General features: G+C 39.2%; 2 protein-coding genes across 3 annotated transcripts in view; one reads left to right on the top strand and one right to left on the bottom strand.

Moving 5' to 3' along the window:
* Positions 1-14,239, bottom strand: part of lcor (ligand dependent nuclear receptor corepressor) — a 77,651-nt gene extending 63,412 nt beyond the window's left edge. The window contains exon 1 of the mRNA XM_063475097.1: positions 14,074-14,239. Coding sequence (XP_063331167.1) covers positions 14,074-14,170 — 97 coding nt within the window. The 5' untranslated portion in view covers positions 14,171-14,239. The remainder of the gene's footprint in view (positions 1-14,073) is intronic.
* Positions 14,240-16,583: 2,344 nt separating this feature from the next.
* Positions 16,584-26,735, top strand: part of LOC134628425 (MORN repeat-containing protein 4-like) — a 32,234-nt gene continuing 22,082 nt past the window's right edge. Inside the window, exons 1-2 of one of the 2 annotated variants that reach the window (XM_063475098.1) lie at positions 16,584-16,707; positions 18,195-18,269. In XM_063475098.1, the coding sequence (XP_063331168.1) occupies positions 18,203-18,269 (67 nt within the window). In that variant the 5' untranslated portion in view covers positions 16,584-16,707; positions 18,195-18,202. The remainder of the gene's footprint in view (positions 16,708-18,194; positions 18,270-26,735) is intronic. The other variant, XM_063475099.1, reaches the window with a different exon arrangement.

Here is a 26,735-nt window from a genome sequence, read left to right on the forward strand (position 1 = left end):
GGCAGAATAAAAATCAGGCTAGACTTGGGAAAACATGTTTGAAAATGCAAAGGAGTGATTGTGAGAAAGAAAACGAGACTGATGCAGAGAAGGAAGGAGCTGAAAAGACAGATAAAGCAAGGAGAAAGAAGCTGGTACGCTATGATGCCTGAAGAGAAGCAGAGGAAAAAAACATCTATGAACAAAGCAGAAGAAAACAAAGTAACCATGTGAGTTAAGGAGCAAAAGCAAAAATGTACTGAGTGGTGAGAAAGAGGAGATGATGCTGATGATGCAGAGAGAGCAGCAGATAAAAATACAAGTGACATTTCTCTTGACGGTGACGGGAGCGACGGCGGTGGTGTTCTCTGCCTGACCTTCAGCTTTATTGGAGTGTGTGTGTGTGTGTGTGTGTGTGTGTGTGTGTTTATGCAGCCTGGTGGGCTCGACACCTAACTGAGGGTGACACGGTCACACAGAGGAGAGCTTACAGCCCCCAGTTCTCCAAGCCTGCCCGGTCCTCGCACGGCACAGCTGGCTCTGTCACTTTCACTTATCCTGCCAGGCTCCAAGTTCACGTGTACAGTAACACTGCGTGTGTGGCTGTGTGTCAGTGTGTCCAGTACAGTGCTGAGTAAAAGCCAGATGAAAAAGCTTGTGCGCTTTAAGGTGCACAAAATGATTTTTTGCTCTTCCACTTTAATCTGTAACCATAAATAAACAGTGTCTGTACATTTTCAGCCAGGGTTACTAGGCTGGCTGCTGCTGGAGTTCAAGCAAGAAGGGAAGCTATGACATCTTTATAAACTTTTAGTTGAGATGGCAGCTTTAACACTGATCATTATGCAAAGCATCAGAACTTGCGACTTGGACTGTGGTTTAATATCATTTCATAAATTATGAGCACTCAATTCATGGATTCATATGAAAGCTTTCCAACTGAGTGTTATCGGTTGTTAGTTAGACTACCTAAGCAGGCAGACTGGTGTACAATAATAATTCACTGCAACTTTTAATGTAATTCTAAATTAATATATTAGGATTACTTGTTTAGTAAAGACAACCAAACCGATGCAATTAATGCATGAATGAATGGGCATTATGTGACAAACAGTATCAGAGAGCAAATACCAAACACAAGTTTCAGATGACAAAAAAGTAAGTTTTTTTCATGAAAAAATTACATATTTTTACTTGGCTGGAAACCTGCAAGATGCTTTTTTTTTTGGAGGCAATAATAATCTAAATCTAATAATCGACAATTTCTATCTTTGTGGAACTCGATATGAAAAATGGAAAAAGTGATGGGAAAACATAATAAACCTTTTTAGAGCCAGAACTCAATATTCTTGAAAACAACTTGATTTTAGAAAAACAAAACGCATCTCCGTATTTTTCATCTGCTTTTACATTAACCTGCTAATGCTAATTAAGCCTGTTGAACTCATATTTTTCTGTGTTTTTACACAGCTTAAAACACGGACTGCATGCATTCATGCTTTTCACACATTGGTGGCTGAAGCAGTAACACTTTTATAATACATTTCCCACTTCCAGGCCATTAACTAACACTGCTTATACTTATGCTCTTCTGCTGAACCCCAGTCCCCCCAAAACAGCCATTAGCAGTTCCTGAGAATAATCTGTGTCCTCGACTTAACCACTAGACATGCTACATAGAACTCAAATAAAGCTAAATTAAGCAGTGCCATTTATAATACCATATAAACAGCACTTAATGCATTTCTCTTTCTATTCTTCCTGCTTTTTACAGCAAAATGGCAAAAAAGCAAAGTCTTCTTCTTTCTGTTGATTCTTTTGTGTCGCTGGCATAGAAGAACAACAAAATAAACATTAAAAAAATCTGTTATTGGCTACTGTCCAAGGTGTTATTGTAACTGTTTTAGCCAAGATATTCAGTTCCCCAACCCTACATGTTTTTTTCAGTTGACCAGAAAATATCAGCATACAAAGAAATGACTAACTCAATACATGCTATACATCACCATGTCTGAAAAACAACGAGAAACATACATGAGAGCACACCTACACGTGAGAACAGAGGAGGAAAAACTGGGCGAGTTACTGTAAACTATAGACAAACAAAAGTGAGAGTTAAGGCATTGCTGAAGAAATGGCTCAAGTCTCAGAAAATCAGCATAGTGGCTCATCAATTCACAGGAAAGATTATCTGCTCCCTGCAATGAAGCTTTAAAACGTACTTTTACAACTCGCAGATTTTATAGAGGCCACGTAATCAATAACTAACCAGAAAGATAATAAGTGATCTGAGTAGTTTAGGAACAGGTTAAGAATTTACAGAGCAAATACATTCCTAGACCGAGCTTTAAACAACAACAACAACAAATCTGATTAGTTTTTTAAAGATACCTCAAGCTACAAAACAGGTACTGTAAGTCAAATATCGAATATAGCCTTGTATTATGCACACTATTGTTCCACACTGTTGCATTGGGTTACATTATTTTTCTTTCCATAAACAACACCAACATACAAGACGCTGCTTGTAAAAAGACTTACTAAAGCACCAAATGTGGATTAATCCACCACTGAAATAATCCCCAATAAATGCACCATTTCCTCCTATCGGAGTAATATTTGCTCAGAAAAATCCAATGTCCAAATGTTTTCGTGGGATTACTGAGTCTTAAAAATGTTTTTGCATTGTTTAAGATTAAAAATTGGGAACCAATGGTCTTGGAGCGTCAGGGAGGCAGACTGTACTGAAAGACAGTTAATGTGTTGTTGGTTCTGGTGATTTAACAGTGATTTACTATTCAAACTATTGGATAAAAAATAGACTAGCACCAGTCTGACCTTTAAATAATAACATTGCTTTGTTGTTTCTTCGTAACTCGCATCTGGGCCACAAAAATGTAAATTTTGTCACACTGCCAGAAACTGCTGACAAGCTTCCACATGTACATAACATTACTCCCACATCTGTATTCCTGGTAGACTTACATTATTTTATATGATGCTGACAGATTCCTTCAGGCTGTGGAGACACTGTTTTGCTTTTTGTGGGGGTTTTTAAAATTGATGTGTTTTGTTGTTGTGTCTTCTTCTTTTTCCAACCAATATTTTAGTTTTTTCTTAACTATCGCAATAAAGCTTTAACATGGCTTTATCAGTATTTTGTTTGTTTTCCAATGAATCTCTGAACCTTCAGATTCCCAGACATGTCTGACCATGATCATCAAAACTGTGAGCTTCAAATAAAAAAAAATAAAAATTAAATAAAAAATAATAATTATGGTTTAAAAAAAGGCCCCACAAGTGGTTTGTAGAGAGAGGCTGAAATGCTCATTACAACTGACAGCACAGAGATTATTGACAGAACAAACAAAATACTTTAACTTTCCTTAGCAACAGGCTAAAAATGGACTAAATATCTCAAGTTTCTTTAAATATGTGAAAGGTCATGTTTTTTTGTTTTTTTTATTTCAAACTGCTCTACAGCCCTAAACATTATGAATGTGCTTATAAAGTAATCTTATTATCCAATAAAATCCTCACAAAATTATCACGTAGGTCTAAGGGCTCAAACAATACATTTAACAAACATGGATGCATAAATCTAAACTACACAGAGCTCATTCCTATTTTTAAGAACACTAAATAAAAGGAAAGAGTTAGGTAGTTATAATGCTATTGTGTACTTTAGTGTAACAGTGTATTAGTTCATTAAGAATAAGGTGCTGTTTAGAAATTTTGAAGCCAAAGAATATTAGTATTAATAGTGATATTAGTGAGTAAGTAATTTCCTACAAATATTTTTATTTTAAATTAAACTTTAAGAAAATGTTTGAGCTGTATACAGGGTCGTGGGTTGTGTTGAGTACTACAATGAAGTGAGAGCACACGGAAGTGGGCTAAGCCATTTAACATTTAATATGGCTCGAGATCTGATATCTTCTTTATAAATTTAAGTTTTCACATTATGCATAAGAAGATCTGGACTCCCCCCCCAAAAAAAACCCCCCAAAAAAACAGAATTAATCCTCTTAGGACAAAGAACAATCTCATTTCATCTTCGACATCGTTAGCTCAACAGACAGTTCCACAAGAACACCAAATGCCTTGTTCCAAACAGAAGGTCACCTGTACAAGAAGCTTCAGCTATTACCACTTTGTGTGACAGAATGACAGTGAGGTCAGACTTCCTTGAGCAGTGTGAGTCAGACCCTAAAACCCCATGGCTTCAGATGCCATTGCAGGGGATGACCCTCTGTTCAGCTTTTCATACAATGACTGGTATGTACTTTTAATGACAATGACATTGCCAAGACTCCATCCACGGTTGATGAAAGTGGTCAACGACAGCTCTGAAAATGAGGACACAGGGACTGTGTCATCACTTGATTACGACACAAGGGTTAAGCCTATTAGCATCGGCAATTAAGTAAGAATAAAAATGGTGAGCTATGCAGACAAAAAAAGAGTTCAAAAATAAGAGTGGCACTGCGAGTTCTGGTTGGTTTAGTCACTTTTTCTCCAGCCTTTGTCCCCCGTGTTTGTCTTGACAAAAACACACTCCCACAAAAGTATTACAGTAACAAAAGCACATGGAAGCAGTTATGTTGAGCATGCGAGCTCAGATCGTTCCTTCCTCTCCGGTCCTGTCACACATTGTTTTGATTTTACACTCCGAGACATTCTCTGTTGTTCACAGACACTCTGAGCAGGAACTAAGCTCACTAGCACACAAACGCACCTTCTCAGGGTCCAGCATGTGACTTGTGTGTTACAGAAGCATGCGTGTGTCCATAAAGTTACAATAATGCTATTTTGTTTCACTTTTAGTTCTTATTTCTCCACTGAGTGAATTTTTTTCTTTCAATCTAAAATCAAAAAGCTTCCACGCTAATGACATGTTGGCGTGTGTATCTGTGTGTGAGTGCGTGCCACTATTTCCATGCACAACCATGCACGTGTTGAACATGCATGAAACAAACCAGCACATATCTGGATATAGCGTTGGAAACTGACCTATTTCAGTCCCTGCTCACTAATTGTTGCATGTCTAATTTAATCCATATATTTTTAAATGGTGTATCTTAACTTTCTTTGTAAATGTTTCTTTGTTCTGAGGTGAGAGACTGTGTGTTAATCATTTGTATCTAACAGAAAGCAACTAATATTAATGAAGCAGTTTTGTTGTCCAGCATGTTAGTTTTGGTCGAGGAATGCATACAAGTGCAGAAATTTAGCTGTTTTTGTTTAAACTGTCCAAATCAAACTTTTTTAAAATTTAATTTTGATTAAATTGGACTTGTTTTTTTTTGTCAAAGTTGAAAAAGAATAAAAAGAGTGCCTTTTTTGTGAAAATCTAAGGTTATTTATTATATCATGCTCATCCTAAGCATGTTCACAGCATAAATTTATGTTTAAGTTAAGAATGATTACATCACTTTGATTCATATTCATGAGGATGTCCTGAAAAGAAACCCTGTGCTTCAACAGTTTTTTTTTTCCCTGTGAATCAGGAGTGGAAGATTTTCCTGTGTCTCCATGACCAATCTCATGTCCAACGCAAAATCATAATGAAGTCCTTTTCAGTCTTTGAATTGCAAATAACTGCCCATTGTTTCTGTGTCATTTGCTGTGCAAACCTCATCCATCATGTCTCCTCCTAGGATTTGTTGTATAAAAGCGACATAGCATAGCAACACTCCCTCTGCATACCTTCTCCCTCAGTGTCTCCGCATTGTTCGTACTCTCCCATTTGTTCTCTCTACCAAGAACTACATTTCCCAGGATGCAACCGTGCACGGCAGCGGCACACTCTCCTCACTGGGCATGCTGCCATGCCTGGTGGGTAAAGAGTCTTTAAACAAACATGCAAGATTAAACCCAACTTAAACACACACCACAAATACAGTGTGCTGACTTCAAAGCAATCTATAGAAAGCAAACATACAAGTCAGTTCAAATGATCATCTTTTCAGTTTGCAGTGATGAAATCTTTCTGTACCCGTTCCAACTTTTTCCTGATTAAAACTTTTTAAGTTATAAAATGCATTATTGCTCACTTAAGCCAACAATATAATATAATATAATATAATATTTAATAACTATTATTTATTATAACTACTATAATGCTATGCTACTATAATTACTTTAACATTATCATACAGAAAAATGTTACAATGTTTCCTTAAATCAGAATTTGTTCGATCATGCTACCATTATTATCTTCATATTGTTAGCAGTACTAGAAGTTGCAATAACAGTATGTATCACTGTCTAATAGGCTACAGTTGGATGTTGTATGAGGCAATATTTATATAGCACATTACATAAATACAGGTATAGACTTGTGCTTTAAAAAAAAAGAAAAAAGGCAAAGAATTTGCATCTCAAAAACATTTAAGAGCAGAAGGTATTAAACCAGCAAAAATAAAAATAAAAATTTTAAGAACTAAAATTACAAGGTAAAGGAAAATAAATAAATACATATTGACAATACTGGCTTTACAATTACATTCTAAATTAAAGCATTCCAAAAACAAACAAAAAAAGAAAAAGAAAGAAAGATATATACTTTTAACAATGTCTTTTAAAAAGAAAACATTTCATGTAGCAGATAATTTATAGAGGGGCTATAGCTAACCTCTACTAAATACTAAAATGTATTCTTGGTTGTTTTGTCGGCCACCTTGCCTGTGTATGACCTTGTTTAAGATAAACAGAAGCAAATGGAAAACTATCTTGTTTTTTTCCTCGAAGAAAATGCAAAACTATACAATAAAAAACAAAACGCCATGTTTGTAAAATAGTTTGCATGCTAAACTGCCGTACCTCCCCGCGTCGGACGTTTCGTCTCTGTGCTAATTTGAGTCCCAAATCATAGACATTAGGGCTTTTATTTATATATTCAACAATTCTGAAACAGGGCCGTTTGAAGACTGACTGTTGCCTCCACCATTTTATCCACTTCTGCAGAAAACGTTGGCTTCGTCACACTGAAACTGACACAAAGTACATAGTGGTACATGGTGACGTGCAACAGACAGCAGCTGATTACAGTATTTAGCGGTGACTGCACAAATGTAAAGGTGGAGGACTCCTTTTGCTTTCATTTTGCAGTATTTCAGTTAGTACAGCAGGTAAATAATTTTTTAACAATAAAAATGTATGTGGCAAAAAAAAGACCACGTTATATGTTATCACTTTACCGCGGTTACTGATTAATATACTTGATCATTAGGTGCTGTACATTTCAATGTCACTGACAAATAAAATAAGCGATAATCTCTAAGGTTTGTAGATTGTGGTGTCACCTTTATTAATGGGCCATAACAAACGGAAACTTCCTGTACTTAAAAAAAACATCATAAAGTGAGTTAACACTTCTTTTTACCGTAAATACCTTCTACTGTTGATTATATAAACATGACATCCTGCTGCTGCATGGGTTTTTGACAAAGATCTTCTTTCATATTAGTCTGTGAATGAAATGACAAAAAGTGAAGATTTTTCTTGCACGTGCAGCTGCCTGTGCACTGTCTCTTTAACTGTGAACCATGGCAGCTTACTACTGCTTAACCGACTGTTCACCCCGCTTATTAGCTCATTAGCTGGTTCCTCTTGTTCCGGAATACCAAGGTGCTACTTTGTATTAATTAATTGTTAATGACAGTCTGAATGGCACACACTTCCATTCCATTAATGCTGAATTCCTACAAAGAAGAGGAGATTTAAAACAATTAAAGTATTTCTTAAGGTTAATCATCACAGTTGTATGATTTAGCGCAGGTTTTAACTCTCACACACTTCTTAGAGGTGAGAAATGAACAGAATGTCCTCAATCTCCAAATATAGCCTCAATTTTAAGGTCTTTAGTTGCCTTTACAAAGGCAGAAGTACAGCACACACACCTAAGCTACTCCGCACCATTAATCAAATACTCTGAAAAACACATTGCTCAAATATGACCTTCCGCACAAAAGCAGCCACTATTGAAGAACCAGAAGGAATTCACTAAAGGCGGGTCCGAGTAAACATTCCTGCTGCTTTAAAGCCTCAGCACCTCTCGCCAGCACTCTGTGTGTGTGTGTGTGTGTGTGTGTGTGTGTGTGTGTGTGTGTGTGTGTGTGTGTGTGTGTGTGTGTGTGTGTCTATTCCAAACACAAGCTCCAAACAGTGCATGAGCCCACATTGAGATCCAAAGAACTGTACCAGGGAGGTCAAGTAGTAGACAAACTCACATGCATTAACACACAAACAATGGAACACTTACATAAATTTTTGGATTGAGTAACGAACGCCGTGTACAAAGTTTAAGGAAGCAGAGGACTTTGGCCTCTGCTAAGATGGAAAGGAAAGAAAAAACAAAGAGAGAGAAAGACGGAGAACAAAATTGCTGCTTCCTTTCTCTCCAGCTTAGGATTGTCACACTGACCTTCATCTGCAAGCTTGAAGAAATTAAAAAAGTAAAAAAATATATAATTAAGGGCAGACAATAAAAGAAAACGTGCTTTTGAGAGGCTTCGGATATAAACTGTTTAATGACTCAAGCATATACAGAACTCCAGAGAGGTTCATAAGTGTAAACCTCCCGAACCCGCAGCAGGCTCAGTTTTTCCATAATGAAACAACAAAAGAAAAAAGTATCTATATTTAATCATCCATGGATGAAGGCTAACATGACCAAGAAGAAACAGCTTGAACTAGATGTAACAACTAGCATAACAACAGTTTAGATGCATAAAGCAGGTAATTTATGTTTTGTTTTCTTAATTGAAACATTGCTTAAACTATTAGCTAAATCCACTTTATGTATTAATTGACTGTTGAACCTCTAAATGTAACCAGGACCGCTCTGAATAAAATAAAGTTCATATGATGGCCTCAGTAGCTTTATCTAATTGCTCAGAGTGCCCAGCCCTGCTTACAGACTACAATAACAAGCATTCCAGTCTCTTATGTGGTTTTCAAAGTAACCAACACTTCTGCTGAAGATGGTCCAGTACTCACAGATAATAATTAGTCTCTCCCCATCGCTTTATGTTTCTGTGCCAAAGATCCCAGGGGAGGAAAACAACAAAGAAGTGACTTCTTAAAAAAAAAAAAAACTGAATAACAACAACAACAACAACAGCCATGCAAAATGGCTTTTTTTTTTTAGGAAGTCACCTGCCATCCTCCTCTCTTGAGAAGTGAAATGAATTTGTCCTTGAAAGCTGCCATACTTTCCAACAGACTGCAACAACAAGATGAAATACTTTTGGTGCTTGGAAACAAATTCAAACTGGGATAAAAGACGCAAGCGTGTAAGAGAAAGGATGGTGGCTGGGATCTTTCAGGTAGTTCGGCGTGTATGAACGAGAGGCAGGACGCCGCTGTAAAAAGAGCGCGTCGCTCGCTGAACTGTTTTCTGGATAAATAAAGGTTCTCACGCACATACACACCTTCTGTCGACACTCTCTTTAGCGCCAGTGGTGCATTTTGCTTTTTCACCGATGGCAACCCCCCACCAAAGAGAGCAGCCCTCCTCCCACGGGGCTCCTGATTGGCATGGATCAGCCCCTAAGGCAGCTCCACATATATACTACAGCGGCAGAGGGTGTGTGTATGTGTGTGTGTGTGTGTGTGTGCGCGCGCGCGCGCATGTATAATGAAGAGTGCATGTAGAGATTTACAGTGTTGGCATCCGGTCCGGTCAAACGTGTGGACTGCTGCCACTCTCCCCCAACAGCTCTGGATAAATGTGCCATGTTTTGTTTTCCTTTTCAGGAAGCCCATGAAAAGAATTAGCAAGATGAGAAAGTAGCAGGCAGATCTCTTGGGGCGTCCATCTGTCCATTACTGAAATAAAAGCTGTCCACTCGAAGAAGGAGGCGTGATTGAGGGATGGAGGGATTTTGTTGACTTGATAAGACAAGGATGGAGCGCAGTGGGTAATCAAGGGAAAGGCAGAGAGATAGAGTGATAGAAAGATGGACAGATAAATAGAAATCACTGGGATTTATTCATGTATTGACACACTAAACCAAAACGGATAAACTTGCCCATCACAATTTAACTGTAATTGCAGGAGACATTTGCTGTCTTTATAGCACATGCTGCCAAATCCTCTTGCAAAATCAGCACGATTCGCCTCAAACTCATTCATTAATCAGCAGTAAACAAAAGGAAATTACCCGGAAACACTCAGCTCAAAGGACTACAAATCATGTGACAGAGATGAGCACTTAAAGGTGGAAAAGACCTGTGAACTACTGAGCTACCCACAGAATGTTAACCAGCAATGGTTTCACCTAAAGGAAAAGCTGAACTGTCACTTTTTGTTTCCTTAATATTGTCAATATTTTTGTTTTGAGCTTAAAATTGCCGAACATTACTCCATACTTTACCAATATTTTTGGCCTTGTTTCTTTTGGATTGCCTTGTGTGTTGTGTTTTATACTGCAATCCTCTCTTGATTGGGTTTTACTTGGTTAAATAAAGGTTACACAGACATCACCCTTGGGTTGTCTCTTACTCTTTTTGGGTTTTTCTTACATTTTGCATTGATAAAGTTCATATTAGGAGGCTAACTCTCTCACTGAAGTGTGCTCCTTATAGAGTATATCTGTAAGCCTGTTGTAAGCCTGTCTGAAATCACTCATTCTTTTTTTACTTTAACAGGATGGCCACTGTTTGAAAACTTTCACCAAATATTAGATATTAGTGATGCACAAATATTGGCCCTGATGACTGATATCAGTATGAGCAATGAAGAAAGCAATCAATTATCAATATCGGTAGATTAGAAAGGAGGATATAGAAAAAACATTACATCAAAAATTACCACAAAAAAATAGTGCTGGCCAAATTGTTATTTGGAACCTTAGTAATGGCTCAGAACGGCACAATCGGTACACCACTACTAACTATGCTGACTAACTCAACTGCTGCCATCAGTACCGCGCTTAGAAATGTTGGAAGATTTAAGGGGAAAAAAAGCAATCTGCCACTCACACTCACACCTCTCTCTCTATCTCCGACACAGTCTGTCTCTCTCCAGCACTGGCACAACCTTTCAGCAATCAAATTAGCTACACTCCCTTCCCCAGAATATGTGTCAAAGGAATCAGCAGTTGGGCTATATTTGCTCCCAACTCATAATGTTAACCTTTCTTTGGCATATAGGCCCTAATTTATTATCAGTGCAGCACAGGGTAAAAAGATGAGGCTCGTTGTGTCGACAAGTTGCATCCATGCACATCACAGTAAAATGTAATAAACTGTAAGGTGTCCATCTTTCTTGGCTGACCTTCTTCAACCAAATGTCCCCGCCACCGTTAACAATATGTTGTTAATAATAAGGCTGCCTCGTAAAGGTACAAATTCTCATGCCGGCAACCCTTCCTTATAACAAGGCTGACGCCTGGAGGCTTCTCAGGTGTCAAGTTGAGAGTTCTGAGTTTCCTTTAAGCCGGGATTTTGTTTTCAGGTTCAGAATGACACCTTAGAGGCTTAATGACAATAAGCATGGCCGTTCGTTGTACAGTAAAGTCAGTGAGTGTGTGTTACATTATGAATCTGGGCATTTTTCTTGTTGTTTCTGATGATTACGCTTGGGTACATGAAACTCAAGTTTAACGACTTTTATTACAACACTACAGATTTTTTTTTCTTCTGTTTCTAGCAGCACATTCCTCTGTGCTGGAAAACCCTGCCGTAAGTCACTAAAGTCACTGCTTTTCATTTAGTGTTTGGCACCTTTCAGTTTTACTGTTGATGAGACAAACAGAAAGTGTGAAAACCTCACACTTTCTGTAACATTTTAATATCCAAACACAATATAATAACAGTGCCAACTCCCAAATGTTAACGAGCTATAAATTTAAAGTAGCCCGATTTAATTTTTTTCTTTTACACATCTTTCTGAAACTAATTCTCAGCCTCTCATAGTTCAACAATGGATAAGAACATGGCAGATTTCAATGTGAGCGCTGAGAAGCTGCTGCTGCCTCTCAGCCCAGCCCTACGACTCACAACGCACTGCAAACCACTGAATGTCAACAAGCAGAAATGAAGAAATATGGAACTTACATGCACACACATACAGCACCCCATACAGAGCTAAAGCATGCTGTAATATCCAGCTGTGAGTTCATTATTGAGCTTTGTGGTATCTGTGTCCCCTGTGGTATCACTGTGATATTACTACACAGATTCTAGATGCACAGGAGCTTGCAGGGTGTTTATCATACTTAAGGTATCGCTATCAAATTTAGTATCATTACAGAATTCCTACGGCGCCTTATATCCTTACTGAATTATCTGCACTGCCTTTTTTCCGTTTTTTTATAGGTTACAAGAATCTCCTTTTCATTATGAGTAACTGCAAGCAACCCCCCCCCCCCCCAAACTGTGTTACACTTAGTGGGGAGGGGCCAAAACCATCCCCAAACCCACAGAACCAGTAATGTTATACATTATACAAAGTAAAAGGTAAGGGCCACCAAAACCAAATAAATAAAATCCAGTCCTACTGTGTGAAATTTGAAAGTCAGTTTGTGAGTAAAAGCTACACATGAAGTCAGTGAGAAATCCAAGTTCAAATGGAAAGCAAACCAAGTCTTGTTTCTGCTTTTTCTTTCCTGCTGTTTACTGTGATACTTTATGGCTTTATGCCGAACACATCAGCTGAAGGTCAGAGATTAGCCAGCCTTTTAATTTACCGCTAGCTGCACTCCTTCGGTTTGACCTTTTCTCACTAAAAGGCACCAAGAGCCTGCTCGGAATCAGGCCAGGCTATTAAAAAGCGCTCGAACGGGTAAGTAGGTGACAGGTCAACGCTCAACATCTGGACACCGAAACGCATCCAAAAACAACTGGAGCAGCAACACCCCGACTCCTCCGCTGCCGCTGTGCGTGATGCTTATTATTCTTTTTTTTTTTCTTTTTTTTTAATAAATCGCCAATAAAAGCCGGATTGGGAACCAGAGAGAGACTCGAGGAAACCCGTGGAGGTTAGAAGATCAGAGGCGAAGAGGGGGATGATAATCTTGCCGTAACATCGGGAAAGGTTGATGTAACCGGATTAAACCGAGCTAATGAAATACACCACAAATGGACGACTGGGGCAGGAGAGGGGATGGTGGGTGGGAGAGATGTATAGACGATGAAATCCAAAATAAAAGAAGAAACGAAGTCAAAGAAGGGAAGAGGTTCAAAGTGATTTTTATCGGCTCTTCAATAAGATAAGATCTGAATTTTGCCGCTGTCCCAGCAGGAGCGACAACATGCGATCATACGATTAAAAAAAATGTTAATGTAACTATTAATGTAAACAGCGAACCTGAAGCACAGATCTTTTTCCCCCACCACCACATCCAGGAGCGCCGTTTCAACAAGTCTCAAACCCGATTTACAGGCGGACACTGGGGCGTTTGTCCCTGTCGACCCCCCGCGCCTATAGATTTCCACCCCCCTAAAAACAAAATTATGCCCACTGACATTTCCCCCAATGCAGCAAAGCGCGCTCCCAAAAGCCGATTTCCAGGGCAGTTGAGGGGGTGGGGGTGGGGGGTGTCATGTTTGAAGGCTGAGGGCGCGCGCCACCCTCCCATATTAAAAAGCTCATCCGGCGGCGCGCACTCGGGCACGGGCCAACCTATAGCGGGGCAGCCGATTGGCCGAAGAGCAGCTCCATCTGCGCACGTGACATCTTCTGCTTACAATAAATAAACAGCTATAGAATAATACTTCAAACGACTCCAAATGGCCCCGGAGCGCTCACAGCCCGGTTAAAGCGACTCATAACAGGCAAAGTATCCGCACACACAAGTTTGCAGGTGGAACAGAGAGCCCCACAACACGGCTCAAAGTTGGAGCTCAATCGTTTTTGGATATGTCCGGTGGGAGGCGGGCAGCGCCAGGCAACAGCCGTGCGCAAAGAAAAAAAATGACAGCTTCATGGAGACCCTATAGGCTTACTAGTGGACATTAGGCCCTACATACCCGGCACTTTGCTCCTCACACTTCAGCCAAAACGAAAACATACAGTTACCGGCACCCGCCGGGCGTCCGGACCGCGGCACACACACGCACACACACAATGCCAAGCGAGCTTACCTACACAGTGAATGAGTTTGTGCCTCCAAGAGTCAAGTTCCTGCCGAAAGCCGCGCCTCTCTATCGTGCATTGCTGCCTTTTGCACAGACTCGCCATTTTCTATCGGCCCCTCCCGTGGGCGCGCACATACTGCTGGGTGCTTCCCTGCGCGCACGTCACCGGTGGTTTTTATTCTAGGGCTGGGTGGAGAGCGATATGAGGGGGACGGGGCTGCAGCATCCCCCTTTCTATAGCGCTCATATGTCCCACCCACCAAAAGCGCCCCCTCCCATCCCTCCCAGCATCTCTCTGCGCGAGGGTGTGCTGCTGGCACTGGCCGTTTAATGAAATGTTGTGTGGAGTAGCCTATAGCACATGGCGCCTGCGCTCCAAATTTGCCATAGCTTATAGCGACGTGTGTCAAAGGGTTTCAAAATGCGCATTGTTTCAATCAACAGATGTGAGACACGTACAGCTGCCCCGGTACACGGGGAACGGGGTTATCACGGGTAAGAAGAGAAGTTATTTAAGAAAAAACAAACTTATACAGTATTATTTTATGAAGGCATCTATAAGCGCATTGGTGGGATGAGACCGTAAGGTGCCTGTAAGGAACTTTCAGGCCATCCAGCGCCAAGTCAAACATTGAGGAAGGTTACACATTAAACGTTCATAGGATACAGCTAATTAATTCATTACTATAACTTCTCTTTTAAAGGATAGTATTGCCTTTTGTTAGTCTACTAAGTGGTCTTAAATTAATAAAGGCTCAACCATTAGCCTATTCCTACCCATCTACTGCAACTTGAGCGCATTTTTCATGTTCTCTGTAAGATGGAGCAAAGACTTCAGATCTACTAATGAGTCTAAAAGTTCCCTGGGCCCCAAAAAATGTATCATAATTGTTTCAAGATATAAATATTAATTAATTAATTAATTGACAACTACCAGACTGCAGTAAATTATGCAAAGAACTGTGGGATATTAGAAAGTTACATGTATTAAAATGTTGATATCAGTACTATTTTGAAAATCTGACTAATCTCATTTAAATGAAAGATTATTTCCCACCAAAACACCCGAGCTCAGAGGCAAAAATGAGTCAAAATATCGCTTTGTTAGCTGTATTTTGGACTTATGCTGTATGACAGGGGAATAAAACACACAAAATACAAACCATACACATACTGCCAAACACTTGGCCATGCTCTGTCTTTCTTGCTGAATTTGTAAGAGCTGAGTCAATGATCCAAAGTTAATATGATCTTTTTTTTCAAGGCACAATTTGATTCAAGCATTTATGTAATTTTCCACAGGCTCATTACGCTTTCTATCTTGTTTTCCTTATGACAAATGCATTCATTTTTCACTCACATCATTTATTTCTCTAATTTAGACACTTAACGCCTGTCTTCCTCTCCAAAACAAAAGCTGATAGAAATAGCAGAAGATTCTAAAATCTTGTCCACCACTTTTTGTGTCACTCTGAAGAAAAAAAGAATGTAATAAATGTATTAATTTATAATGTCAGAAAACCAGTAAGTGGTCAGTGAAGGGAATTAAAGAAATTCACGGTCAGGTTTACTACATTAAACACATGGTATCCTATTAATGCAAATAAGATATAAGTGTGCACCTTGTTTATGCACAATTTGAATTAGTCTGTATCTTAACAGGCACTGTGTACTTCATGATTCTGAGATTAAGGCAGGTCTATTGCCCTGTCTCTCTAACTTGTCTAAATTGTGCAGAAATTGACCAAAATTTCAGAACAAATTGCATCTCATACTTTGTGCAGAATATAAATTGGGCTCTTCCATTTCCCTTCTATAGCACCATAACAGCTTCATATACCCATAACACATGTTTGGCTCTACATTATTTGTCTAGAGTTTGAAGGGTTGATAATTGTATTCTTTATTCTATTAGGCTAATATTGATAAATGATAATCAGTTTCTAATCACACGTGCTTCATTGTTGGCCATGACTAATTAATATTCAATAGCGGGTTAATCCTAGCCCCGGTTTCCCCTCAGGGAAACAAAAATGAGGTTAGCGGAGTTTTGCTTCATTTGGGTCACCTTGATTGTTTTTCTTTTCTTCTTCTTAGCTTTTACTGAGTTAAAGGCTTATTAGCTTTGAATCTACATCACCTCATTTAGCAAACCCTCGTCACCTAGCGCAGCTGTTTTAAGGCATAAAGAGAACAATAAATCAAGGCCCATAAAACTTGCCAAAACGCGGGTCTAATAACCAAATTGAAACATGAAATGACAGGGTATCATTAAGGAGAACCCCGCTGCCGTTTTATAATCCTACAGAGACGCCGGGCAGCACATAAAAAACCGACAAGGGCAAATGCTTTAACGGAGCAGCACTCCGGCTAATTAAGTCGTTGAACCCGTTGCCCTCGACAAAGATGTCTCCTGCTGAGGGCTGGCCGGAGCAGAAGAGCAACCAATAAAAGGACACGTTGAGTCGAGGTGACACAAAGGTAGCCAATCGTATAGCGGTGCTTTAGAGCGACGCTGAGGCAGCTCTACCAGGAAACAAACAGCTACGAAAAAAAGGCTAAATAGTCGCTATCCTCCTACTGCTCTCTTGTTTTCAGCGATGTAGAGAAAAGAGGCTGAGCTGCTCTTAAATAAAACAGGTAAAAATTTTATTTTTTTTGTCTCCAGGCCCGCTCACCGTGTGAATGCGTGTGTGTTTTGGAGGCTGACAGCGTCATGCCGGCAGGATGAAAGGGATTAGGGCGCCGTTACTGTGGCAACATTAGATGGAGGGATACGCACACCTCCTCCCGTCTGCTGACAGCTGCCTGTTGGCATTGAACAATTAGCCTGTTTTGCTTAATAAACGGACCTTGGGTGTTTTCTCTTTTATGGAGTCGCCCAAATGTTTCTTTGATGCTCCTTTCAGCGGCTGTTTGTCTACATACTCATTTTGAAGCAGCAAAAAGAAGATAGCATGCCACTGAGAACCACAATAAACACAGCCGTGTAGTAGTGTTTGAGTAAAATTAGAGTTATAATAATATAGCTATATTAAACACTACCAGCAGACAAATAATACCTCTTATCACAGCAAAGAAATCCAAAAATATAACAGGTATATAACAGGTAACAGAGTATAACAGGTGATATAACCGGTCACTTTTAACAGCAAATTAGCCTACTGTACAACTATAGTCTTGTTCAGGATTTCGGAACTTACATTTAGTTTGATCTCTAAGCGGTAACCATCAGTTAACCCATACAGTGTAAGCAGAGAAGCCACAAAATGTGCAGTGTGAGTTAATGTATCAAACATGTTTAGCAAAAATCACACTTTTGTCATCTCACACTGAAATCTCATATTTAAGGAAACATCCTGTACCAAGTTGTTTGAGATGAAGACAGTGGACACCTCTTTCCACATGGTGACCACCTGACCCCCAAATATTTAGAATGTATAGAGAGAAAAACACTTGTGGCATGTATGATCTTATAAAACCAGTTGCAACCATTGTTTCTTATAAAACCTTAAGGCAGGTACGTGCAAGAAAGATTTTTTGTTGTTATAGATTGAAGAAAAACATGCAGAAACTGTCTGCTTTCAAACAGCTGTGTGTCCCAAAAAGAGAAACATGGTGTAGAAAAGATGGTCTGGTTTACCCCAGCCTCAACTTTAGAAACTATATGAGATATATGTGACATTCAAAGAATGTGAGATTTTAGTAAAACTAATTAACTTCTGTAAATCCTGTAATCAAATTCCAAAGTCTGATGGAAAACATGATGCCAGAATAACAAAGGCTCTTATGGTAGCAGATTAATACGGGTGGTTTTGAAATCAGATGTTCATTATTTACATAGGAGTGTAAAGTTAAGGTTTCCACAGATTTTTAGCCAGCAGTGATTGAGCATTGAGCAGATTTCTAATAGTGGGGGCAGTTGTGCATGTGTAGTTTTCCTGCCTGCATAATCTGAGTTTGATTGCCCTGCAGGCTGGCTGCAGTATTCAAATGCTAGCAATTAACCCACGGTAGATTGAGAGGTGGTAGTATTATTTAATAAACTCCCAGCTCAGTGTGTATCAGAATGCCAAAACTACAGCTGCAAAGCTCCTGATAATGTTTCTTTGTGTCATGTGTGGCAGCAGGACCCATGACCCTGACACGAGGATCCTTCACTTACTCCAATGGCGAGGAGTACCACGGGGAATGGAAAGAAGGCAAGACCCACCTGCTCAGTCACCCACCCATCCTCCACCACTGACTACATTTCATGAACAGCACAAGTGTTGTTATAATGTGATTAAGACTGATGTTCAGGCAGGGGAAGAACCAAATAATAATATGATAATGCTTGTAAAAATTATATACATAATCTGCAGTAACATATGTGGCGTGCTTGACTTATGCCCTATTCAAAATAACAGACATCTATTCTGACATCTTACCAGCATAGGGACATTTCTTGATTCGAGACACTCTACAGTTGTACAGTGATATCGCTACCATCAATTTTAAGAGAGTCAAAAATCAAGGGGACCAATTTTCCCACGTGTGGATATCTTGAAAACATCCCTTGGAAATTGCTAGCTTTTGTTTCTAAGTGAAACACTGCTGTGAGGTAAAGGAGGAACATTACCTTTTTCAATCATTTATTCAATAAAAATATTAACAGATGTTACATGCTTCTGTGGGGAAAGTAAGTACACCTTTAGCCTCAGAAGCTTATCTGGCTCCCTTTAGCAGAAATAACTTCTTGTAGGCGTTTTGCATAATAGTACACCAGTCTCTGACATCGGCTTGCTGAAATATTTGACCATTCTTCAGTGTAAAATTCCTTCAGTTGCAAGATGCTTGAGGCTTTTATTGCATGCACTGCCTGTTTCAACCCCCCCCCCCCCCCCCCCCCCCCCCCACACACACACACACACACCATTTCTATAGGATCCACAGCATATTTTTCTTACAGCGGAATTTATTTAATTTAGAGCAGTTTTTAAAAAATGCATTCACACCCTTTTTCTGAATGTCAAAGGGAACAGCAGGCTGAAGATGCAAGAAGTTTAAATTACACAGGTTTCACTTGTCTGTCCCTAAGGAGGTTGTTAACATTGGCTGATGCAAATTTTATGCATCTCAATGTGTGATAAAGGTATGAATGTAATTATTTTTTTAATGTGAATGATATGCTATTTTCTAAATCAAAATTATGGTAATAACTTAAAATGCATGTGTTATTTGTTAAATCACATTATATTTATATACAATAGCATCAAAAGTACTTCCGTGGGATGTATAGAAACTTTATTTTGTTGGTAGAATACAAGAACAGAATTCAAAATATAGTAATTCAAGAAAAAAAAGTAGAACTAGCGTGTTGAAAAAAGTAGCACACGACTTAAAAGTGAAAATCTTGTGGTGGTAAGGAAACAGAAAAAACAGAAAGAAAGAAAGAAAGAAAATATGTCTCTAGTTTGATAATCAGTTGGAGCCTCCACTCCAGCATTCATGTGCTTGTAGAAAGGCTGAACAGTGTGACATCCAAATAATCGAGCACTCCCTCCAGTTCACTTTTTAAACTGTAAAGCACTGCACCATCAAAGAAACCATGACAACCCAACAATATCCAGAGCCTTCAGCAGTTCAGGGTAACTTTCCAACCCCTGTGCCTTACCACTGTGAAGCATTTTACTGTCTAAGTGATGTCCTGTGGAGGCACAGTGCTGCACAAAGGTTTAAGCCTCTTTAGATATTTATAGTCATGGTAAAAAGAAAGTACACCCTCTTTCATTTCTAAGATTTTACATATCAGGACATAATAAAAGTCATCTGGTTCTTAGGTGAATGAACTACAAAACATGCCATATTTTACTGTGACACCATTTCTGTAAAAAACTAAGCCACAATGCAGAAGCAGTGTATGGAAACCTTAAGTACGCTCCATGATTCAGTAGCTTATAGAACTCCCCTTACCACCAATAACTTGAGGTAATCATTTTCTGTATAACTTTATGAGTCTGTCACATCATTGTGTGGATTTTGAGTCAACGACCGAAAAGTCGTGTAGCTGCAAAACAAACTCAAATCATCATCTCTCCACCACCATGCTGGTAGGAATGGGGAATGAGTACTGGTTCTTGTAAAGAACCAGTTCAGTTCCTTTGGAATGCCTATTGATCTCGTTTATCGGTTCCACTTGCACTTGCTCTACAATCAGCTGATTTTAGTTCGTGTGCCACAGGAGGAAAATGGTGGTGCAGTCTACACCACCTATATGAACATAATTTTTATTTTTATTGCACAAAAGCACGAGAGCTTGATGGTAAAGTTAAAACTGCATCCAGAACTGAAAGAAATGCATTATGCTGTTAACACAACTTTGATGGTTTACAAGCATGCTAAGTATCTGCAGTGATATTTCAGCATCTACAAATGTTGCAAGTTTTTAAAAGATGCTTTAAACAACTTACATTATAAACTGTGCAAAGTTTTATCTACAGTTAGTGTTGTTATGTTAAAGGTAAATGAAATCACACCAAATATTCAGTTTTGAATTTTTGTTTAAAAGTCTTACAGCACTTTGAACCTTATAGTGTTACCTTCATAGTTACAGTACTGTATAAGTGTGTTTACATATGAACTGGAGCCCAAAACATTTCCAGATGGCCTTGTACCTGGAATGCTCCTAATACAAAGTCCACATGATTTATAGCCATGTGACAGTAAGCCCAGATAGCTTTCAGGTAAATTCATAGCCTCTGAGTGGGCATCACATGTCAGGCCTCTCACACGCCCCTGGTCAAAACAATATTTTCAGTAGTAAGAACACGACTGAAGTGAACCATCTCATGCTGTGTGCTACATGGGAAAAAGAGCAAAGTAGACAATATCCAACCCTGATTCCTCTGAAACTGCTTCAAGTTCAGGTGTCATAATTGTTTATGCCTTTCCTCACATATTTGAGTTGAGTCATACCTAGGCCCCATGAGTATCTTATTTAAAAAAAACTCCCTTTCCAGGCTTGTATCCTAAATAAGACTCTGCTTGTCGCTGATCTGGGCTAGCACCCTAGCTGTCCATCTAAAAAGTTCCCAGTGTGACATAAACACAGAATGGTAAATGGCCTGTATTTGTATTTACTTAGTCCCTAAGGACCCCAAAGCGCTTTACACTACATTCAGTCATCCACCCATTCACACACTGGTAACGGCAAGCTACATTGTAACCACAGCTGCCCTGAGGCGCACTGACAGGCGAGGCTGCCGATTACCGGCGCCACCGGGCCCTCTGACCACCACCAGTAGGCAACGGGTGAAGTGTCTTGCCCAAGGACACAACGACCGAGACTGTCGGAGCCGGGGCTCGAACCGGCAACCTTCCGATTACAAGACGAGCTGCCAACTCTTGAGCCACGATCGCCCCGCCAGAATGGGTACTACTACCTTACAGTCATTATAGTAATGAATGAACAAATGAAACGTGTAGGTACAGAACAGGTGTTAATTGAGTTTGGGTGTTCAATAAGCTCATAAATGCATTAATCTGTTACTCCTACTGGATTTCCTGGATTGCATTTTATCGTCTCACTGGCTTCTTAAACAACACCCCACCGCCACCACCACAGCCCCATGTGTTGTTCTAATGCATTGTTGTTTTCAGTTTGAATCCCCCCCTGAGAATACCTATTAGGATAAATGGATAATAGGGATGTCAGTAAAATATGATAAAAGAAAGTTAACTCCAGCAGCTTTTAATTAATGTGGGATTTCATGTCAGAATGGAGAGTCTAGAAAGAAGTGGGTGTACTGTAAGTGAGTCACAACAGCAAAAGTACTTTTGAAATGAACCTGCACTCTCACCCAAACAGATTGTATCTAATAGGGGAAAAAACACAGAAAAAGGTGTCAAGCTAAAGTCAGTAAGTAATCTACACACATATGCACATATGGACCATCTGGTGCCAGTGAGCCTGCTGAGAGAGGATATCACACTACCTAAACCAGCACTTGTACTATAACAAAAACAGTCAGACAACCTTTAGGGCAAGGTTAAACAAAGAACAAAAGTTTGGCACTGAAGTGTGCATGAGGCTGCGGGAAGAAACATATGTTCTCCGTATGATTAGCAAAAAACTGTTAAACTGGTTTTGGCTGTGATGCACTGATATGCTCGGGTTTTAGTAAACAGCAGGGGTGGATTAAAATTTTTTTTTAGCTCAGACATTTCAAAGTGAGAAAAAATTAGTTCACTAATAGACGGATCGCTGCGTTGGCAAGAACTGCTCGGATTTCTTCCAGACATTTTATTTAAATGTATATGTAAGTATATATTCAATATGAATCTTCAAAAAGAGGGCAGCAGCAGCTGATTCTGTAAAAAAAAAAAAAAAGTTCTACTCCTTTGGAGCAGGGACCTCGTATGTGTTATATACGGTTTGGGGTTTGTTACCTAAATAAGTTAATGTATTACACATTATTTTTCCTTTCTTTGAAGAAATGTCCCTATCCTAATGAGTAACACATCAACGAGATCTTCCTTTTAATGTTTAAGTACAAACACAAAGTTGAAAGCAAAGCTGAAAACCAGCCCAAAAGAGCACTCCACAGCGATCAACATAGAGATTGCTGTTTCTACTGTGGAAACAGGTTTGGGTAAAAAGAGAGATTACAATTCTACAAGCCAGCTCTGCTTTGGTTACCTGTTGAAGATCAGGCTCTGGCTCCTTGGCCGGTGTCAGCATCCACTCAGCTTTAAAATCACTGGTTTGGCACACAGTCTATGCAACTGACCTGTTATTAGTAGCTGTCCTGGGCGCAGTTTGCTCTTTATTATCACATTTCATTTGTCTTTTCATGTAACAAAAATTCAGGTGTCCATTTCTCAGATTTTATACGTTGTAGATGAATTTTCCTTCTTCCACCGCAGAAACTAAATTTAGTTGATTGTAGCGCCAGCATGCAGGAAAAAAAAAAGGCATGTGTTATGACTTTTTTTCTATTTGCCTAATGTGCAGATAATTGAAGAACCATTATAATGCAAGTAGTAATGTAATTACTGAATTTAGTATAGCAATATGTTACATTACTGCATTACAGAAAGAGTTGCATCCATAATTAATGTGTGAGCCCAAAGCTCAGGCTCCAGACAACTCAAAACACTACAATTTCAGACATTTGTTTCTACTATTTAATATATATGATGTCACAGAGAGGATATTACTAATATGGTCAACTCAGCTAAAACTGTAAGCACAGGAGGGCCATCTAGCTGCTGTTGAAAGTTTCTATCTGTGAGTGCCAGCCAATGCGAATAAAGTTGTCTAAATGGGAGGAGCTAAAACAGCTTAGATAAACAGACAGTGAATGAAATGTAGGGCTGCACCAAGGCCCAGTATAGGATAAATAAGGATTATCTGAGCTGTAAATCCTGAAAATCTACTCTACTGGAAGGCAAGAATTGAAAAAATATTTAATTTTTGCCCAAGCTAGTTTGTTCTTCTTAGAACTTCTCGAGTGTTAAATCACTTCAGTTTCTGGTCACTTTTAAAAACATAGTTAATATTAAAGTTAATATTTACAACACAGATTGTGATGAAAATCATGTAGTCATGGTCACAAGGTCCACATTCTTTTTTAGCTTCAGATTCAAAAACATATTGCAAAATATAACAGGAATGGTCACCCTTGACCTTTCGACCCCATATCTGTAGTAAAATATTACCTTGCACCTTGTTTTTATTGATATTTCTACTATACCCAAAGCATCTCGTTCTTATCTTCAGCATAAGCCAGATGAAGATAGTACCTTTACCAATGTTACATAAACACACTTCATATACACTTTGCACATTCTGTTTATTTTAACTCGAAAACTTCTATTAACCCTGCTGAATTGGTGCAATAGGATGCAATTGGGTTTTGATCGCCGTGTTGTCATAAACACAGACTGATGCGCGTTGCGCCTCCTGTCTCTGCGTCCATGCATGCAAAGTCACTGTTTGCACACAAACATGTAGGTGTGTGTCAGACAGAGGTCTACTGTGTCACATGAATAATTCAGCAGTGCGCTGGTTGAACACAGGCCCGGGAGCTATCAGGTTACAGGAAGTAGGTTGGGTGCATCCACAACACAACAGCCAAGGCACAGCCAGAAGCCATTTACTACTGTACTTTGCCCATGTGGTCATTTTACATCTATGCATTACCGCTATTGATTGACATAAAAGCCGGACAAATTCAGCTAAACCGTAATTAGCTGGAGACCATGACCCAACATAAGATTGGAGAAAGGCGTTACAAAGAAGCTGAACAGCAGATTAGAGTCTGGAGGGATCAAATTGGAGGAGACAGAGGAAATTACTGTCCCTTGCCACAGCTGATAATCTGTACCTTCATTTAAAAAAAGAAAAGAAAAGAAAAGAAACCTTCATAGTGGTCAGCAAAACACTGACACTGCTACCACTCAATTTCATTCTATAACACAGCTGTTGAAATTCTTGGTGGGAGATGCTGCTGTTGGCACACCGCAGCCTCTTTGACACCTAACAGATTGTTATATTTCAGCGGCTAGTCTGTGAAATTTCTGCCTCAGGGTCTCACTCGCTTGTCAAGGTTCATGGAGGCTGAAGAGTTGGATTTAAACTGCTGCTGGCCGTCTTCTGTATTCATACTGTTTGCTTTATGATCTCCAGCTAATACACGCGCACACATCAGCATATATATATGGATTCTGGATCTTTTGGAGCGACTTTGAAAATCGAATGCAGAGCTCCAGATTTAGTTTCAGCCAAATCTCCTCTCCAAATCTCCCATGAAAACCCTGCTAAGATTAGGCAGAGAGCAGCACTTTAAGCAGGCCTGACAGATGGACTGCCTAATTTACCCATGAGCTGTGAGTAAGGGACAACACTCACTAGCCCCACCCCTGCCAACAGTTCGTTTCCCCTTCAATATATGAAGCCCCCAATCTTCCACTCTTCTCTTCACTCCACCACTCCACCAGTTTCTTGCCACTTGAGCTCCCATTAAATCCTCTGCCATGAGCATACCGGGACCTCCTCTGCCCGTGTCCAACTGTGCCTCACATCCAGTTATTCTGCTAATTCCCGCTGGGCTTGCTAATAGAGGTTGGCAAGGAGAAATGCTCACTCCTTTTCCCTCCATTTCTTCATCGACTGCCATCCTCCTGATGCTGGAAATTAGTCTGAGAATTAGAGGGAAAATTGGGTCTCACCTCTCAGGGAACATTTTAAGAGGTGAAAAATGAAAGCTAGCAGCTCACCTTTTTGTCTGCTCGCACCAATTATGAATCTCCCAATCTGCTAACTCCAAAATCTAATTAAAGTATAATAACACATCTGCCATCTCTCTCGCTCTCTCTCTTTTCTTCACTCAATGACTTCTACTGAAAACTATACAGGTACCAGTGAGGTTTTGAGTCTTCAGTGTTGCATAGTGCAAAGGGTCTGAATGCTTTTAATACATATTTTTGTTTTGTGTAAGATAATTCAGACCAAGTGCATAAATAATTAAAGAAAACAGTGAACATAAAGCAGCAACTGTGCCAAAAAATCAGAGGAGTTTCGTGTTATTCTATAAACAGTTTTAAAACAGTAGTTGTGAACAAATGCAGTACTATTTGCTGAGATGCTGCCTCAGCATTTTAATTTAGGAAAACAAATGAAGTACATTTTTGTTGTTGCATTTATTTAAACAAATTGGATACATAGTGTTTTAATTAGTGTATAGACATGACAGTTCTATCAATCTAATTTCTTTCATTAACTTTTGTATTTAAAGTAAATGCCATAGACTGTATCTAAAAGATGGGCACGGCCATTATGAGATTACCATTTGGTTTCTGGACTCTCTTTTCAAGGTTCAGTGCATTTGGGGCATTTTTTTGTTGTTTTTAATTTTTTTTCTTTGAGAAGTGACCATATTTGGATGAGATTAACTCTGTGCGACAGGGCAATGATGCTTAACCTTCCAAAATCTTCCTCTTTTTACACACAGCAGAGAAAATCAGTGGGCAACAACTGTGCCATATATATCTTTTGACAAAATGTTTTTGCATTTAAAAAAGAAATTTGAAGCAGGTTTAAATGTAAAAATCTTATATTTAAAATGGATACATAAGGATATGCATAAAACCATATTATATTAGGGCAGCAATTTTTGAAGTTTGATATGGATTCTTTGCACTAATATTTGAGCAGACAAACACAACACTGAGAAATTCTAGCAACAGGTATCAGGACAGCATCCATGTGCCAGGTCATGAGGTCCCCCATTTCCCATCACCGCTTATTTTCATTCAAGAACAGATTATTGTGGAATGTGTGATAGAAAATGTTAAATATCTATGTCTAGTCATTTGAAAATATGAAATTTAATTTAGGTCTTTCTTTAGAGGAAACAAAACATTCGTCTTGACCTGGGTCTTCATGTGCAGAAGTCAAGCTTATATCTGTGCAGACCAGTGTTTTACAAATGAACCAATATCCTGTTAAGGCCACTATGTTTAACAGCCAGAACTGTGAAGATATGAGTGAAACTATGCTTTTTTTGTTCCACGGTGGAAGTTCATGGTCATGCTTTTCCTTTAATCCTTTCTGTCATGGTTCCACTTATTCATTTCTTTAGTTAAAGAAATGTCATCTTCTCTCAATTATAAGAGAGAATACA

The sequence above is a fragment of the Pelmatolapia mariae genome, linkage group LG6, assembly GCF_036321145.2.
Source record: "Pelmatolapia mariae isolate MD_Pm_ZW linkage group LG6, Pm_UMD_F_2, whole genome shotgun sequence".
In the NCBI taxonomy this organism is placed as follows: Eukaryota; Metazoa; Chordata; class Actinopteri; order Cichliformes; family Cichlidae; genus Pelmatolapia; species Pelmatolapia mariae.